Below are 16,347 nucleotides of genomic sequence, written 5' to 3'. Positions count from 1 at the left end.
AACAGGTTTCAAGGACCAACAGGAATCATAGTTTTTGATGTGTTAAAGTCTAAGACTTGTTGAGGAGGCAGTTGGATAACAATTGGATATACAGTTCTGAAGTTAGGGGGATAAGCAAGCCGAACGTAGGGATTTAGGCACCATCAGCACATAAACAGTACTTCAAGCATGAGACTAGATGAAGTCACGGAGAGAAAGTGCATAGACAGAAAAGAGAACAGTGTTCTCCTAAGCCCTCTGGAGATTGGGCGGAATCAGCAGAAATTGAGAGAGTGACCAGATCATATAAAAAGAAAACCTAGAGAGGCTGGTATCCCGGAGCCCAAATAAACAGTTTCTTAATTAATAAAATTTAAGGTGGGCATGGGAGCTTATTTCTGTAATCCCAGTTACTGGGGAACTGTGGCAGGAGGCTTGCAAGTTCTAGGCCAGTCTTGGCAACTTAGCAAGACCCTGTCTCAAAAAATAAAGGTATGGAGATGTACCTTGGCACTCTCTAGGTTCACTGCCCAGTAACAGAAAATTAATTAGTTGAAATAAAAATTTAAGAGTTCTTCCAAAAGGAGGAAGCCATCATCTGTATTAAAAGCTGCGGACAGGACCAGAGGTGCAGATCAGTGGTCGAGTGCTTTTGCCGAGTGCACTTTAGGTTCTAACCCCAGCAGGGGAGGGGAAAGCTGCTGGTAGAACAAGTGGAAAAGGAGACCAAGAATTAGCTGTTGGAATTAAATTAACATTTTAGGGGTCCCACGTGACCTAAGGCACAGTTTCATCAGAGTTTAGGCACAAAAGCTTGAGCAGGGTGGGTTCAAGAGAAAATCCCAGGAGAGAAATTGGCAATGGTGAGTATAGAAAACTCTATTAAGGAGATTTTCTGTAGAAGGAAGAAAAGTAGAGAAGCAGTCACTAGAGTGGGATTCTGAGAGGTACCTGTGACACACTAGAGGTTAAGGAGAACTACCCTAGGAGGAAGCTGAAGGGACATGAGTGGTTGGAAACTCGGAGTGGATCCCAGCCTGTGCCCTAACCAGGCTCCAAACTTCTAACTTCTCACCTTGCCCTGCTCCAGGAGAGTCCGCCAGAAGTCTTTGTAGAAGGGATTTTCCAGCCAAGTTACAAAAGTGGAAAGCTGCATACTTTGGAAAACTTGCTGGAATCTATTGATCCAACCTTGGAGAGCTGGGGAACGTACCTGATTGCCGCCTGCCAACATTTACAGAAGAAGAACTACTACCACATTCTATATGAGCTGCAGCAGTTTATGAAGGTACTAGCAGCCCATCCACCTCTCTGTAGCTGAAGCCCTGCCAGGCACGGTAGGCTGTGCAAGAGGAGGGAATAGTGCTGTTCCTTGATCCCCAACCTTGCTATTTGACCCTAGAGCAAATCCCTCTCGCTTCCCAACGTTGTTAGATAATTCTAGGATTTCACCATAAATTTAGAGGCAGAGTTTAATCTTGTCTGTATCTGTAACACATTCTTCAGAATTCAAGGAATGTAAAGGCAAAAGACGATAGAGAATTCAAAAGGTATAATAGTGTCTTTAGAGAAATGCACAAAGGGAGAAGGAATGAGTTTCTCCTAATCTGTCCGAGGCTTGCCAGTACTAAGTCATGGAGAAATTGAATTATCAGTGCTGTTAAGAGTGAAGCCGTTGTGAATGGAGAATCAGAAATGTCCTCTTTTAGATACCTTCGGTGGTGAAATAATGTCCAACTGAAGAGCTCAGCCCATCAGCTCACCTTAGGATTTCTTGGAGCAGATGACACCAAATATCAGTTCTGCTAGTAATAGAAGTGGATAATTTTACTTAGCAAGGCAGAAGAGCGGAACAGGAAAGAAAGATGGGGACATCCACAAGGTCCAGATCTGTTTCATAGGTGGAGATCAGCCCGAATTCTCATACTTCAACTCCCAACATCCCTGATCTCTTTGCATTTTCCTCTTCTAGGACCAAGTCCGGGCTGCCATGACCTGTATTCGGTTCTTTAGTCACAAAGCAAAGTCCTATACAGAGCTGGGAGAGAAACTGTCATGGCTGCTTAAGGCCAAGGACCACCTGAAGATCTACCTCCAAGAAACATCCCGCAGCTCAGGAAGGAAGAAATCCACCTTCTTCCGAAAGAAGATGACTGCGGCTGATGTATCCAGGTAGTCCAAGGCAGGGGAGATAAGTAATGCAAGACAGGAGGTCTGGGTTGAGTGTCCACTGGCGTGAAGCCGATCTCACCCATTCCCTGAACCCTGAAGAAACACATTTAACCAGAATCATTCTTGCTCAGCTATGTCTGATACAAGCCTGGAAAGCCATAGAGGAGCTTGTTGGGGGAGAGGGGAAAGGAGGCAGGATTAGGCTCACCTGCCACAACCAGACTAAACTTACTCTTCTGAACATGGGCCAAAATCCCATGTGGTCTGGCCCTGTGATCTGGTCTCTATCTCTATTAATGCCCCTCTGCTAAGTGTCAGTCAGTGGCGTCCTGGGGGTTCCTTAGCACACTGGCCCTTTCTTCTCTCTGCTGTCACGCTCGCTGGTCCCTGTGCTTAGAACACTAAATCTAAAGCAGCTACTCTACCACTTCCCTTCTTTGCTTGAGAGGCTTCATCACGAAATAGATTCTGTGTTTGGTTACTGCTCATTTCTCCTCCGGACCTCAGTTGTTGTACGTGGCACATAGGTGCCCAGGAAATACTTACTGATTCTGTGACGGGCCCTTGTCCAATTCCATGGAGCAGCTAAACCACTGTGTGTCTGTGTGGGGTACTCGGCTACCCATTTTTTGTCTTGTCGCTCAGAGAGTGTTTTGGGTGCCTTCCCTCTTTGTCATTTCTTTTGCCTTTTCCACTGCCATCTTCTCATGCTCCTCAGTCGTCCAGGCCCAGGCACCTCACCTTCCTGAGGGTGGGCCATGCACGTCCTGTCCCCACAGGCACATGAATACACTTCAGCTGCAGATGGAAGTGACCCGGTTCTTACATCGTTGCGAAAGTGCTGGGACCTCTCAGGTCACCTCTTTGCCACTGCCAACGCTGTTTGGAAATAACCACATGAAAATGGATGTTGCCTGCAAGGTAAGTGCCTCACCTCCAGCAGGCTGCCTCTGTCTTTCAGAGCACTTATCACAACTGTGATTCTCTGATTATTTCGGTTGTTTGTTTGGTGTCCGTTTCCCACTGAGCCCACTGAAATGTGAGCCATGGATGGCTGAGGAGCAAGTCTTTTTTCTTTTTTGTTTTGGTACCAGGCATTGAACTCAGGACCTTGTGCTTGCAAGGCAGGCAGCGGAACCACTGAGCTAAATCCCTGGCCTCTTTTCTTTTCTGTATTGTTTTGTTTTGAGGCAGTGCTTTACTGTGTAACCCAGGCTGGCTTTGAACTCACAGTCTTGCCTCAGCCTCCCAAGTGCAGGGATTGCAGCTCTGTGTCACCACACACAGTCAAGTCCATTTTAATCACTCTTGTATCCCTAATACCTGGTGCTTAATCACGTCTCAATAAACATTTGTTGAATAGTCGAATAAATGGTAGTCCTCATTCTTTTTTGAAGGGCTTTCCTAGTAATGCTTCCTTAAGCAAAGTTTCTTCCTTTTTTTTTTTTTTCAGGTCATGTTGGGAGGGAAAAATGTAGAGGATGGCTTTGGAATTGCATTCCGTGTTCTGCAGGTATGACTTGGATTATTTGTGATTATGCTAAAGGCGGTGAGCCCCTGACCACATTTCTGTGAGACAGTATTCTTTAGAAAGCTTTTATTCCAAGAAAAACATGTACATGTGTCTTAAGGATAAAATCACAGCGGTGGCTATCATAGAACTGGGTCAAGTGCAAGACTCTGTGTGACTATGGCAAAAGCCAAGTAACCAAATAAAAAGTTACCAAATAGATAGCAGGTCTAGGCCAGCGGCTCACAGCTGTTTCCCTGCAGAACCACTGCTTGTCTTCTATCTCTATATAGGCGCTGGCTCTAGAGGCTCACTTTCTGTTGCTTGTGATAAAAGGACACAGGTGAGGTTGTAGCACTGAAGCAGGGGCTGGAGCAGGAGACCCCAAGGACAGAGTCTCTCCAGACCCTCTCCCACCAGAGGCTTTCATAAAGACATCCTCGGGAGCAGACTGAGGATTGTCACTTCCCTGGCAGGTGGAGCACAATGCACACTGCATGTTCCCAGGACCAGTGGTCAGTCAGGTGTCTTCCTACCTCCCATTCTCAGGGCTGGACCAAGCTCTGCACATACCAATACCCTTGGTGGACGGGCAGAGAGGCAGCTCTCCCCACCGCCGCTCTGGCGTAAGGGTTGACCTAGACCTAGTTGAAGGCGCTTATCTAACAGACCACCAGGTGTCGGAGCTCCCACACCGGGGAAGGTGGCTGCAGGGAGAGATTGAACTGGTCTTGGGAATTTTAATTAAAAGCAAGTGAGGGCCAGGGATTTCTCTCAGTGACGCCTTGCCTGCCTCACAAGCACAAGGTGCTGAGTTCAATCCCCACTACAAAAAAAAATAATTATAATTACAAGAGTGAGATGCACCATTTTAGATTATAAGGTTACAATTTTTATGAGTACTCCCTAAATGTCTGCCTGACTCCGGGGAGAAACCTTTTGCTCACTTTTGGTTTGTTTTCTATTGTGACTGTAGTCAGCATAGTTTGCCTACAGCAGGTGTGGTTGGTGTTTTTCAAATATTGCCCCCCTTGCCGCTGTCAGCGTCCCCTCATGGCCTAAGCCCCCATCCTGCTCTGTTCCAGGACTTCCAGCTGGACGCGGCTACAACTTACTGCAGAGCTGCCCGACAGCTGGTGGAGAAGGAGAAATACAGTGAGATCCGACAGCTGCTCAAATGTGTCAGTGAGTCAGGCGTGGCAGCCGAACGTGACGGGGACACCATCCTTCTCAACTGCCTGGGTGCCTTCAAGAGAATCCCACCCCAGGTGTGCTTACCGCTCCCCCTTTTCCTTTGTGTTCCCTGTAATATGCCAAGATCCTTTTATCTTTATGACCCCTATGCAACAATGGCTTCACTTGGATCAACCTTTTTCTATAAAGGAAATTCAGGCAATGACCTCTGTACCCAGAAGGTGTCTCTCGACATTCCCTTGTCTAATATTTTGTGCACCTGGGAAGGTATGTGGACTGACAGTTTATCTGCATCCTGTGATTTTAAAGGAGATCACAGCAGACCAGGAGGTGGCCTCTGAAGCACTTTGCCTGTGAAGTTGTTCCCACTATGACTTCTTTGTGGGGTGAATAGAGCTACATCCATTTGTGAAAACCAAGGTCCAGCCTCTTGGGAGATGTCCCTTCCCCCAAATTCCCAACTTGATGTTATCATCAGCCTTCTTCTGTTGCTCTTATAGTAGGAGTAGAGTTTAAAAAGAAGAGTCAGGCAGGCATCCCCACCCTGGAGTCACAGTGGCTGGACTTTAACTAGATCGGGCCCTGGCTCCTAAGCAGGGGCTCTCTCCTCTCACAATTGTTACGTCTGTTCCACACAGGAGCTGGAGGGCCTGATCCAGGCAATACACGACGATGACAACAAGGTGAGCAGAACTGTTACCGAGCCCTGACGATGCTGAAGACTAGCACCTGGGCTTGCTTTGTCACCTTTTTCTTTGCTCCCTTTAACAGTTCCATGGTATCTTGTGTCTCAACCTCTTCATTCCCCGGGGGTGACACTGGAGCTTGAACAGGAGAAATAGATAGGGAACGGGTGAATGTTGAGTGCCCTGCTTTGCCTTCCTAATTCTTTATCCCCCAGGTAAAAAAATGTCCTAAGCTAGTCTTCAGTCTCTGTATTATACTTAGGTTTCACCTCAGAGAGCCCTAGGAAATGCCTCACTTCTATCTTTAAGTTCACTAAATTAGACTTTAGGTTCACTGTCTAAATGAGAACAAATATTTCTTTACCTTGGAGGGAAAAGCATAGAGTAAGCAACAGCCCACGCAACCTTTTGGTTGACAGTATCCACTGGCAACTCATTCACTAGAATAGGCCTCTTCCCGAGGCCTGGTGAAAATGTCCGTTTGGGAAATGGGTGAATCTTTGTTTCCTGTTGCCTGTATAAGGAGTGGCAGCCAGAACAGAAGTACCCCCCACTTCCTTTGTCTCTGGCTAACTATGGATGGATCCTCCTGCCAGCTGCCAGAATGTCCCCAGGCCAAGAGGGCCCTGAGAAAGCCAAGCAAAGCGGAGCCTCCTTGGCTCCCAGCAGAGCACTGTTCTGGCCTCTGAATCCCTCCTGATGAACTAGGTTCTGGCCAACAGTTTCTTACCCAACCACAGAGCTGCTTTCCCTGGCAGTATTGCTAATCCCTGGGCTGAATTTACAGGGCATTTTCTAGTCTAGGGGTTAAAAAGAACTTGTTTGAAACACTTTCTCATTATTTCTGCAACATCCTGATGATATCCTTGGAAAGGACGCAATTCCAATGTTGCAAAATGTAGAAAATTTCTATTTTAGAATCAGAATGAGAACTCAACAGTCGAGGCAGACACCCAGGTCCCTGAGTCCCAGTCTGTGGTTCTTGCCAAAGTCTTTACTGAGTACCCCCCCCCCCGATAGGACAGAGGCTTTGTCCCCGGTAAAGATGTGTACTATTCTAGACAGTTTGTCACTATTTTTTCAGGCTTTTTTCTCTTAGCAGCTTTTCTAATACAAATAAGTAATCTCAGGCCATACAGTCTTGCTGAAAACTAGCTTGACCCAATTCCTATTCCAGACTGGCAAAATCCCCTTCTCTTGGTAAGGATTTTGCCTGCTAGCTTGTGATATTTTTGCCTATGTAGGAGCTGACTGGGGCAGAAGGCCTGAAATGAGCACTTACCCTGAGGCAGCACCCACATTCCCAGACAGCATGACGTGGTCACATTAGTGAGCTCAGGACATGCCAGCCTCTTCTAGTGTCAGAGGCCATCTGCAATTGTGCTTAGAAAAGAAACTTTAGTGACCAAGGGAGAAAAAAGGGTCATTATGCTTAGAGCAAGAATAGTCACTACCAGGAGAACCTATTTTGACAGAAAGGCAGCTGCCAGTCGGAGTTCGTAAGGACCTCACTGTTCCTCAGCCCAGAGCACCTGCTAACCAAGGTGGCCTGGTGAGAGCCGGACCAGTGAGGGAAGGGGCTCTTACCTCCACCAAGCTGCAGAACCATGAGACAGAGAACATGGGAAATATACAACATAGCCCTTCCCCCACAATGCGCTGCCTATGATGATCCAAACAAGAGAAGCCAAGTCAGTCTTAACTACTGGCGTTAAACCTTAATTGGATTTTTTGCTAAGTGTGTGTATCCATTCCAATTCCCACCTCCTTATTTCCCGATAAAAGATTTAAAATCATCAGGTGCAACACAGGGGAATAGAGAAGGGGAATCCATGAGTCCATTGTTGGGGAAAACTGTGGTGGTATAGTCACTCGTGTGCTCATTCACCCATGCCGTGAATACTCGTCTATATCTACACACCAGGCCAGGAATGCAAGACACTGTCCCTGCCCTGTGGACACTAATCTAGTGCTGGCAAACCCATGGCACATGTGCTGCAGTTAGCTTTTTGTTGCTATTGAAAGCTCTAAAGCTTTCACCATTGCTGATGTAATCAGTCAGAGACAGACATCAGCCAGCCACCAAATAACCATAAAAGTGCAATGTGTAGGCACTGATAATACTGCCTCTGATACCGGGAGGAAGCTGGAGATCTTGGGGGGCGGGCACAGAGGCAGGTCTCTGTGTGCCTGCCTGCCTTTGTTTTGTTTTTAAGTTCTTACTCGTAATTGTGTGTGTGTGTGTGTGTGTGTGTGTGTGTGTGTGTGTTTGGTACTTGGGATTGAACCTAGCACCTTTACCCTGAGCTACATCCTTGTGTTTTATTTTGAGACAAGAACTTGACTCAGTCACTCAGTTGCCCGTGCTGGGCAGGGCTTGAACTTGTGATCACTCTGCCCCTAACTTTTACACTATAAAATAATACCACGGAATCGCTTAGTGTCTAGAATACCTAACACATTGCTATAATACAATTAGGGGTAAGAACCTATCTGTTAATTTGACAGGCGAGACTTGATATCTGTCTGCCTGAACTTCCTGATGCATCTATGTGTATGTGTTGATGATTCTCCAGTGACGATTTCCTTTCTACTGTCTCCTATGTCTGATTGCCAGGTTCAAGCCTATCTGACATGTTGCAAACTGCGTTCTGCTTACCTGATTGCAGTGAAGCAAGAACACTCACGGGCCACCACCCTGGTGCAGCAGGTGCAGCAGGCTGCCAAGAGCAATGGGGATGCAGTCGTGCAGGACATCTGTGCTCAGTGGCTTCTGACAAGCCGCTCCCGCAGTGCCCATTGCTCAGGCTCCAGAAAGTGACCCTAGGTAGCAGGGCCCGAAAAATGTAGCCTGAGCATTCTGATGGCAGGAGCCATCCCCTCCACTTCCGTCCCCCTGTGAAGTGGGATTCTTCTGGCTCTACCCTAGGTCGGAAAGAGCTGGGTTTGACCCTTACTTGCCTGCTTGGGCAAGGACAGAACCTTTCACGCAAGTGCCATGTTTCTGTACAGTTGTGGACTGTGAGTGTTTATCTGGAGATGGCCAGTTCTTTCTACCTCAGAGTGAGTGTGTGTGTGCACGCTGCACGTACCTGTGCATGCTCCTCACACTCATGTTTACGCCCTAAGCATTCTCTAAACACATAAGACTTCCCTCCATTGAAATGAGGCACTTTACTTTAGACTTCTGACTGTCTGAAAACCTTCCCTGCGTTTTGGTTCTTAACCCGGGTTGTCCTGTTTGTACACAGTCCCCTCGGTGTGGACTTGCTTTAGTAGCTCCTCTTACCTAGAGGGATTTTACAGAGAATTGGAGAGCAACACCAAAAAGGTTGCTTATTTTCCCTCCCCGATATTCAGAGATGGCTTTGGGACAAGTGCTGTCTGTGGAATAAAACTGCTTTCAGGTGTCTCTCTCACGAAGCACAAGGAGTTGACATGACTTTTTGGAAGGTAGAAGGGAACAAAGCTTTCTGGGTGCCAGCGTCTGAATGCTCTGGCTGACACCCAGGCAGGAGGCATCCCCACCACATTCTCCCAGGTGAGGGGAAGGCGGACCTCAGCAAACATGGAGGAAGGGTGGGTGTTTACTCACAAGCACAGAACTGGTGCTTGTGAATAGCCCTGCTGCCAAGTTTATGGATGAAGAAACGTGGTTCCCCCTTTGAGAATCTGAAGAGAGAAGTAGTACCTAGCATCCAAGGACTGAATGGCTAGACTTTGGTACCGGGGGTCGAACTCGGAACCTTGCGCTTGCAAGGCAAGTGGCCGAACCACTGAGCTAAATCCCCAGCCCCTGGACTTTACCTGTTTGACTCTCACTACTATTTGTGCCTCTTGAATTGATTAGGAAACCACTTCCCCTTCCCTCCTGCTTCCTTCAGTCTTTGGGGAACTACAGATGGGTTTGCAGACACCTGGGTCACTGAGCAGCAGTGCATTTCTTTGCCATCTTAACAGAGTCAGGAGCTGGGCCTATGGACAAGAGAATAAAAGGACAATGAATAGGTCACATCCATTTGGTAGGAAACTAGGTGAAGCAGTTCTGTGATGTGCATCAGCTTGTCTTTCCACCAATGTGTGAGAAAATACATGTCATCCTCAGTGACTTTGGTCTGCAAATGAGGGACCTAAAGAAAAGCTCTGCAGCCCTCAGCCTGTCCATCTCACCTTTGATGCTGAGACAAAGAGGAACTGGAAGATGAAGACACTGTCTCTGGTGCTTAGAAGTCCTGTGGAACCCTCTGAATCTAGTTTTCTAACAGTAAAATAGGCAACTTGTGGACATCTATCAGATGGAAAGGGATAGTCCCATTGGGGGAAAAGGCTCTGAGGAAGATACCAGATCCCTTTGAGGTGACGTCTGACAGATAACCTTTCCTTCCTTGAGTCATAGGGTGCATCCAGCTCCCGGGAAGACATTGCTGCCTGGCGTCCTCCCTTCTGAGTCTGCCCTTTTTGCACTGAACATAAGCACTTTATACAAGTGGATCACAGGTCTTAAGGCCCTGAATTTGGGATGTTAAGACCAGATTTGCCTGACATTTCCCTCTAACTAGCTGACTATAAAGTAAGCAACCATTGGTTAGACCGATAAGAGGAGACTGAGCATAATACTGTGGTCTCCAGGAAAATAACACCAAAATAGATGTGCGCATTGAGGGTTTGAATGTTTAACCACAACCAAGCCACAATAAAAAATGTCTGTCCAAGTAGATTCTTGGCTTCCTGACTTTGTGCTCTCACTCTTGCCCCTCCATTCCTTTCTCCTTGTGTTCTCTGAGGAAAGAAAAGGCGAGTGGGAAAGATCAGGAAGGTGAAGGATGGGGAAAAAGAAAGAGCAGATAAGTAGAAAAAGAAAGAAAAGAAGGGTGGGACATGGTAGAGAAATAGATAAAGTGGGAAGAGAGAAACCAGAAATTATAAAAGCTTTGGGAGAAATTAGTTCATCCCAAAGAATTCTGCAGTGTTTTTTGTGAGGCAATAAGACTGAAACAGGAAGAGCCCTTTATTTTCTTAGAAAGAGTACACAGGCAGGAGGTGTGAGAGGAATGGCAGAGAATTTCCCCAAGACAGAGGAAGCCTGTGGCCTCTCAGGTTGTCCCCACTCACCCCATGCTGGTGGAAGTGGTCACACTATAGCCCCTGGCTTTCTCAAAAAGGGGTGAGTTACATCCAGGGACAGGAGCCCAGGGCTGGAGCGTGAGATTGTGAACCTGGGGTTCAGGCTACAGCTGGGGTGCCAGATGGGTAGAAGGCTGGCAAGCTATATTAGCTTTTCATTACAGAGAAAAAAAATGCCTGACGTACACAATTTAAAAGAGAAGGAATTTACTTTAGCTCACTGTTTCAGAGGTTTCAGTGCATGGTCAGCTGGCTCAGAGGTGGCAATGTCATGGAGGAAGGGCAGGGTGGACAAAAGCTGCTGACCTCATGGTATCCAGGAAGCGCTGCACAGGGAAAGACCAGAGAGGAAGGGCCCAGAAACCAGATACAGTGGCCAAAGTCGTGCCTCCCTGACCTCCCCAACATACCCAGAAGAAATGGGCTTTATTGATCTACTGGGCAGATTGCAAGCAAATCAAGTTGACAATCTTGTTCTAAGTTGCAGTCCCTCAATTGCTGGAGAGGCTGGACATGTTTACTTAGGTATAGATGCATGTGCATTGCTTCTGCAAATGTACTGTTTATCCCTTTTGCGAGGTTCTTTGTTGAGCTTTGTCTCCTTATTGAGAAGCAGAAGTTCTTTACGTAACAGCTAAAAATACACCTTTGTACAAGATATCTATATATCCACAGATCTATACATGTGTCTATCTATAGATGTGCTGTAGTGTATTACTCTGATTCTCCCTTTCAACAGTACACACTCATTGGCTGGGTCTTCTGGAAAAAAATCTTTCCATCTTTTCATAACAATTTCTCTTTCTCTGAAACAGACCAACAATTGAAACACACTTGTGAGTTGAACAGGGAAGTTTGAGCTCCAAGTATTAAACAATATTCAGAAATTATTGTATTAGGAGTAACGATGGTGATGTTGTTTCAAGTTTTTAAAGGGTTTTTACTAGAAACATATATGTAAGTATGTATGGGTGAATGACAGGATATCTGCAAAGTGCTTTAATATAGCCCAGACCTACCTCCCCCCAAAAAAACCCCATAAGGTAAACAGATAAGTTCAAAACTTGACAATGTTGAAGCTGAACAATGTGTATATGGGATTCATGATACCATTTGTTCTACATCTGCCTATTTAAAATTTTTCACAGGGAGGCCAGAAGGAAGGAGAGCTATAACACTTAGGACGAAGGATTGTCAGGACTTGGTTTATCTGCATCTGCTTATCAAATTAAATATAGTACTACCCCTGATCTTAATCCACAGTGAGCTGAGCAGCTCTGTATTGTAAGCTGTTCCGTTAACTTCTCAGATAACAAAATGTTAACACAGGAAGAAATTTGAGATATACCCAACTGGGGCATCTGGTTTTGCCCCAGATGCAATATTCTTAGAAAGTTATGGATAGATGTTTGGGTAAGACACTACTCTTCCCCTCGTTGCTCCATTTTTCCCTGAGAAAAATGAACAAGGCAATGAAATGTATTCAAATTTTTATTTTCTCTAGAAATTTGGGCAAACTTTTTAGAGGAAACCACCTGCATGATGGGAAATGGGAGTGCCCAACTGCACCCAGTGTTCAAAGGAAGAAATCAAATTTGGCCAAGGTTCGCCAGTCTCAGTCTTCCTGCCCTGGCCTCGACTCCAAGGTTATGAATAGCCTTTCAAAGGGGAAAGAGGTCAATCCAGAGTTCAAGGCAACAGAGTCTGAAGACATGTAATACTGACGCTCCTGTCACCTCAGCTTAGCACGCAGGCTGGTGTTTTTGTTGCTTGTGAGGAAATCGGCCCAATTTCTCAGGCTCTTTTTCCACCCCATTCCCAGCATGAGTGGAATCTGGCCAGTCCTTCGTCCCAGAAAGCTGCCAACTCTCCAAGTCTTGAGAAGAATGGTTTGTCAGCAAGAATTGTCTTGTGCCATGAGCCAGCCTCTCAAGAGGGTTGGGTGTGCAAAGATTTCCACAAGGGTCAGGAGGATCCAAGTAGGCAGGCTTCACAGCAGAAGCAGCAGCCAGTCAGCAGGACGATCCTTTACTGTTGGCCTTCTCTTTCCCCACTTCCAGTATCGCATGGATCGGGCCTGATAAAGCCATGGCTTTTCCCCCAGCTATTCCCACTGGATTCCTAGGAGCTCACAGCTGACATTCCACAGACGCTCAGCTGTTTTCTTATTTCGGGCCCTTGGGGACACCCAGGTCCTCTTGCAGTCACTGGAAGGCAGATACAGAGGGTAAACAGTAGGAGTGAGAACTGGCAGTCAGGCAAGGCTTGTGGTCTCTTCCTCAGAATATATTTCTAAATGTATAAAATGTAATATACTGGATTTTAAAAAACTATACTGAAATGCATTTTTAAAATATTTTACAAACAAAGTTGTGATACAGTATTACACAGGATTCTTTATCAATATATTCTGCAAGATCTAGCAAGAGGACGTCTAGGAGAAGGAAATCTAGCAGATTTCGAAGCAGTGGTGAACAGAAGCGACATGATGAGAAAGCAGCTGCAAATCCAGTGTGATGTGGAAACAGTTATAATTCCTTTGGCAGCAAGGCCACGGGTATCACCACTACTACTGTGGTTCATGGCTTGCATTCTTATTTGAAAGAAATACTAAGTTTCAGTTGGAGGTTTGTGAAATTAAAGATGAAAGCATTTCCTCATTCAAGCTTACAGACCTCCTCGAATTCTAACCACGGGGCCACGTATGCCCCATAAGCCCTAGAATAGGTGCCTGTTTTGCTTTGGAAAGGATGCAGGAGGAGACTGGGGACTAGAGAGATAGTAGGGTAGAGAAGAACACAGCTCTCACAAGGGGCTTCTTTTTCCCTGGTGGTGCTGGGGATTGAATCCAAGGCCTTGCACATGCTAGGCCAGTGATCTGCCACTGTGCTATTCTGTCAGCTCTGGGCTTTTTTTAAGTGAATATTTTTTCCTAGCTACGAAAGTTCTGTGTGGCCTTTGGAAAATATAGTACTAACAAAAGAAGAAAAGCCTATCACTTACATAGCTGCTTTTCCTTACAGTCTTGCTTGCTTTGTTCCTGTATAAATAGATACACAGTATAGTCTGTCTCTTTTGTCTACACACAACTAGGATCAAACTATATTTAATTTGGGGAGGATTTTTTTTCTTGTTAAAAATATATGTTTTTTTCAGGCACAGCTATAATCCCAGCTACTTGGGAGGCTGAAGCAGGAGAAGCATAAGTTCAAGGACAGCTTGGGCAATTTAGCAAGACCCTGTCTCAAAACAAACAAAAAGAGTGGAGCACTGGCAGTGTAGCTCAGTCACAGAGTGCTTCCCTACTACGTGTGAGGCCCTAGGTTCAATTCCCAGTACAGCAATAACAAGGTCTCACAGTCTAGTCCGGGGGTGGCCTTGAACATATGCTCCTCCAGCCCACACACCTGACTAAAAGTTTTTTAAATAATAAAGAGATATCTAGAATAAAAAGCTGTAGGCTTTTATCTTCCCTCATATTCTACCTGACTCTCCTTCAAACTCCCTAAAAGTAAACACTACTACTCGGTGACCGGGTACCCTTCCAGACTGTTCTTCATGTATTTTCAATGGATACTCACATGGCTTTTTATTATATGCTTTTTCTCACAGTGTTACATTACCAACATTTTCCCACAAAGTAAATATTATTTAATAATATTATATTTAATGAGTTTAGTATTCTGTCACATCTTTAAGACAGTAACTTAAACACTCTGACTCTAGATTAGATTAGTTCAATGAAAATATGCTGCGGACCACAGATGTGAACCACGTAGGTAATTTAAAAATTTTGGGGGGTGTACCAGGGATCAAACTCATGTCCTTGTGCTTACAAGGCAGGCAGCAGAACCACTGAGCTAAATCCCCAGCCCTAATTAAAATCTTTCTATGAACTACATTTAAGAAGTAAAAAAGAAGTTGGTGAAATTAATTTTAGTAATATATCTATCTTATTTAATCCAATACAGCCAAAACATTTCAGCATGTAGCCAATGTGAAAAAATATTAATGGGACATTTTGCATTTCTTTTTTCACACCATGTCTTCAAAATGTGGTGGGCATTTTACACTAAGAGCACATCTTCATTTGGACTAGTCATATTTCAAGTATCCGAAGCCGGGCATGGTGGTGCATGCCTGTAATCCCAGCACTTGGGAGGCTGAGGCAGGACGATCGCTGTGAATTTGAGACCAGCCTGGGCTACATAGTGAGTTCCAGGTCAGACTCAACTACATAGTGAGACCCTGTCTAAAAAAACAAATAAAAAAAATCAAGTATCCAACACGGCTAGTTCATGTGCCCAGTGGCAGCCACCGTGAACAGTACATTTCCAGCTGACGTCAAACTGCTTGGGTACGAACCTCAGCTCTACCACTTACAAATTCTAAAAACTTGAGCAAGTTTCTTAATTGTTCGATGCCTGAGTTTCATCTGAAAGATGGACCTAGTTACCCACCTGTCAGAATTGTGATGATTACAGGAGTTAATATGCCTAAAAATTTCGAAGAATGCCAAACACATTACAAGAACCCAAGCGACATTATCAGCTAATGACAAGTAGTTATTCTTGTTTATTCATCCCCTAGTGTTGGACACGGAGGTTATTTCCAGTGCTTCACTTCAGCGGTGCTCTGATGAACAGCCTTGAACAAGGTGGAACAGCGGAGTGGCCTGGGCTGAATTAAGTCACAGAATGGGAAGATTTCATTCTGGGCTTCCTTTACTCACAAACTCGTACTGCATGCTAAATTAGAGCTAAGAGTCAGTACCGAAATGTCTACATTTCAACAGATAGAGCCAATCCTGACACCAATGGGACACAGGATTCAGAGAGCAGAGATTTATCCTTCCCTCAGCACTTGCTGTTGAGTACTATTAAAGGATGCATGAGCTAACCAGCCAAAGGCTTAAAGGAGGCGAAGAAGGATCCAGAAGGCCCACTCACGTTCTCTCTATGGCACAGCCCACCAGAACAGTCTCAAACAGCTTTCAGAAACCTATGGAGTCGATGTGGAAACATAGCAACTAGGTATAAAGTAGAGCCATGAAACCAATTATTTCTAACCTAAGTTTCTAATATAAATTTCTTTGGAAAAGTCATAGCAAGTGGTTTGCAGGCCCAACCCAAACCTGGATTCTACCATCAGGCACAACTTGGCTGCTTGAGTTCCTAGGCCCACACACAGGTAATGGAGAGAACCCATGCATGCTGTCATCACCCACCTGAAGTACTTGCCACTCAGGGGTTCCAGGCCCTCAGCCAGGGCACAGTGCAGGCTGGTCTGTGCCCCCGCTCGCGTGGACTTGACAAAGAGGGAGAAGAGTCGCCACAACAGACACAGAAGGAAGGAGTGCCGGGTCAGCTCAGAGCTGACGATGCCTGGGTGCACTGCATAGGTGGTGACCCCTGTGCCTAGGACAAAGATGGCACAGTGAGACCAAGGACACACTCTGAGCCCAGGAAATTGCTCATCTCTGTAAGAAAATACATAAGTGAGAAGGAGGGACTCAGGAAACCCAACCCCAGGGTTCAGAATGTACCACTCCTACTGAAGAATTTGTCCAGTAAGAAATTAACCTGGTCCAAAGGCAGGGGATTTAGCACAATGGTTCTGCCCCCTGCCTCGCAAGCACAAGGTCTGGAGTTCAATCCCCAGTACAAAAAAAAAAAAAAAAAG

The 16,347-nt window shown here is 45.7% G+C and overlaps 2 protein-coding genes across 2 annotated transcripts in view; one reads left to right on the top strand and one right to left on the bottom strand.

Annotated features, from left to right (window-relative positions):
• Zfyve26 (zinc finger FYVE-type containing 26) overlaps window positions 1-10,248 on the top strand; it is a 61,715-nt gene extending 51,467 nt beyond the window's left edge. Inside the window, exons 36-42 of the mRNA XM_010645347.3 lie at window positions 1,070-1,267; window positions 1,952-2,151; window positions 2,931-3,072; window positions 3,605-3,664; window positions 4,747-4,929; window positions 5,494-5,538; window positions 8,159-10,248. Of these exons, the coding sequence (XP_010643649.1) occupies window positions 1,070-1,267; window positions 1,952-2,151; window positions 2,931-3,072; window positions 3,605-3,664; window positions 4,747-4,929; window positions 5,494-5,538; window positions 8,159-8,362 (1,032 nt within the window). The 3' untranslated portion in view covers window positions 8,363-10,248. The remainder of the gene's footprint in view (window positions 1-1,069; window positions 1,268-1,951; window positions 2,152-2,930; window positions 3,073-3,604; window positions 3,665-4,746; window positions 4,930-5,493; window positions 5,539-8,158) is intronic.
• Window positions 10,249-12,179: 1,931 nt separating this feature from the next.
• Window positions 12,180-16,347, bottom strand: part of Rdh12 (retinol dehydrogenase 12) — an 11,292-nt gene continuing 7,124 nt past the window's right edge. Inside the window, exons 6-7 of the mRNA XM_010645343.1 lie at window positions 15,893-16,082; window positions 12,180-12,872 (exon numbers count right to left, since the gene is read on the bottom strand). Of these exons, the coding sequence (XP_010643645.1) occupies window positions 12,770-12,872; window positions 15,893-16,082 (293 nt within the window). The 3' untranslated portion in view covers window positions 12,180-12,769. The remainder of the gene's footprint in view (window positions 12,873-15,892; window positions 16,083-16,347) is intronic.

The sequence above is a fragment of the Fukomys damarensis genome, unplaced genomic scaffold (assembly GCF_012274545.1).
Source record: "Fukomys damarensis isolate Sample0158 unplaced genomic scaffold, DMR_v1.0_HiC HiC_scaffold_21, whole genome shotgun sequence".
NCBI classification, from domain to species: domain Eukaryota; kingdom Metazoa; phylum Chordata; class Mammalia; order Rodentia; family Bathyergidae; genus Fukomys; species Fukomys damarensis.
The sequence above is the reverse complement of the archived record's forward strand: the minus strand, read 5'-3'. Positions and strand labels throughout refer to the sequence as shown.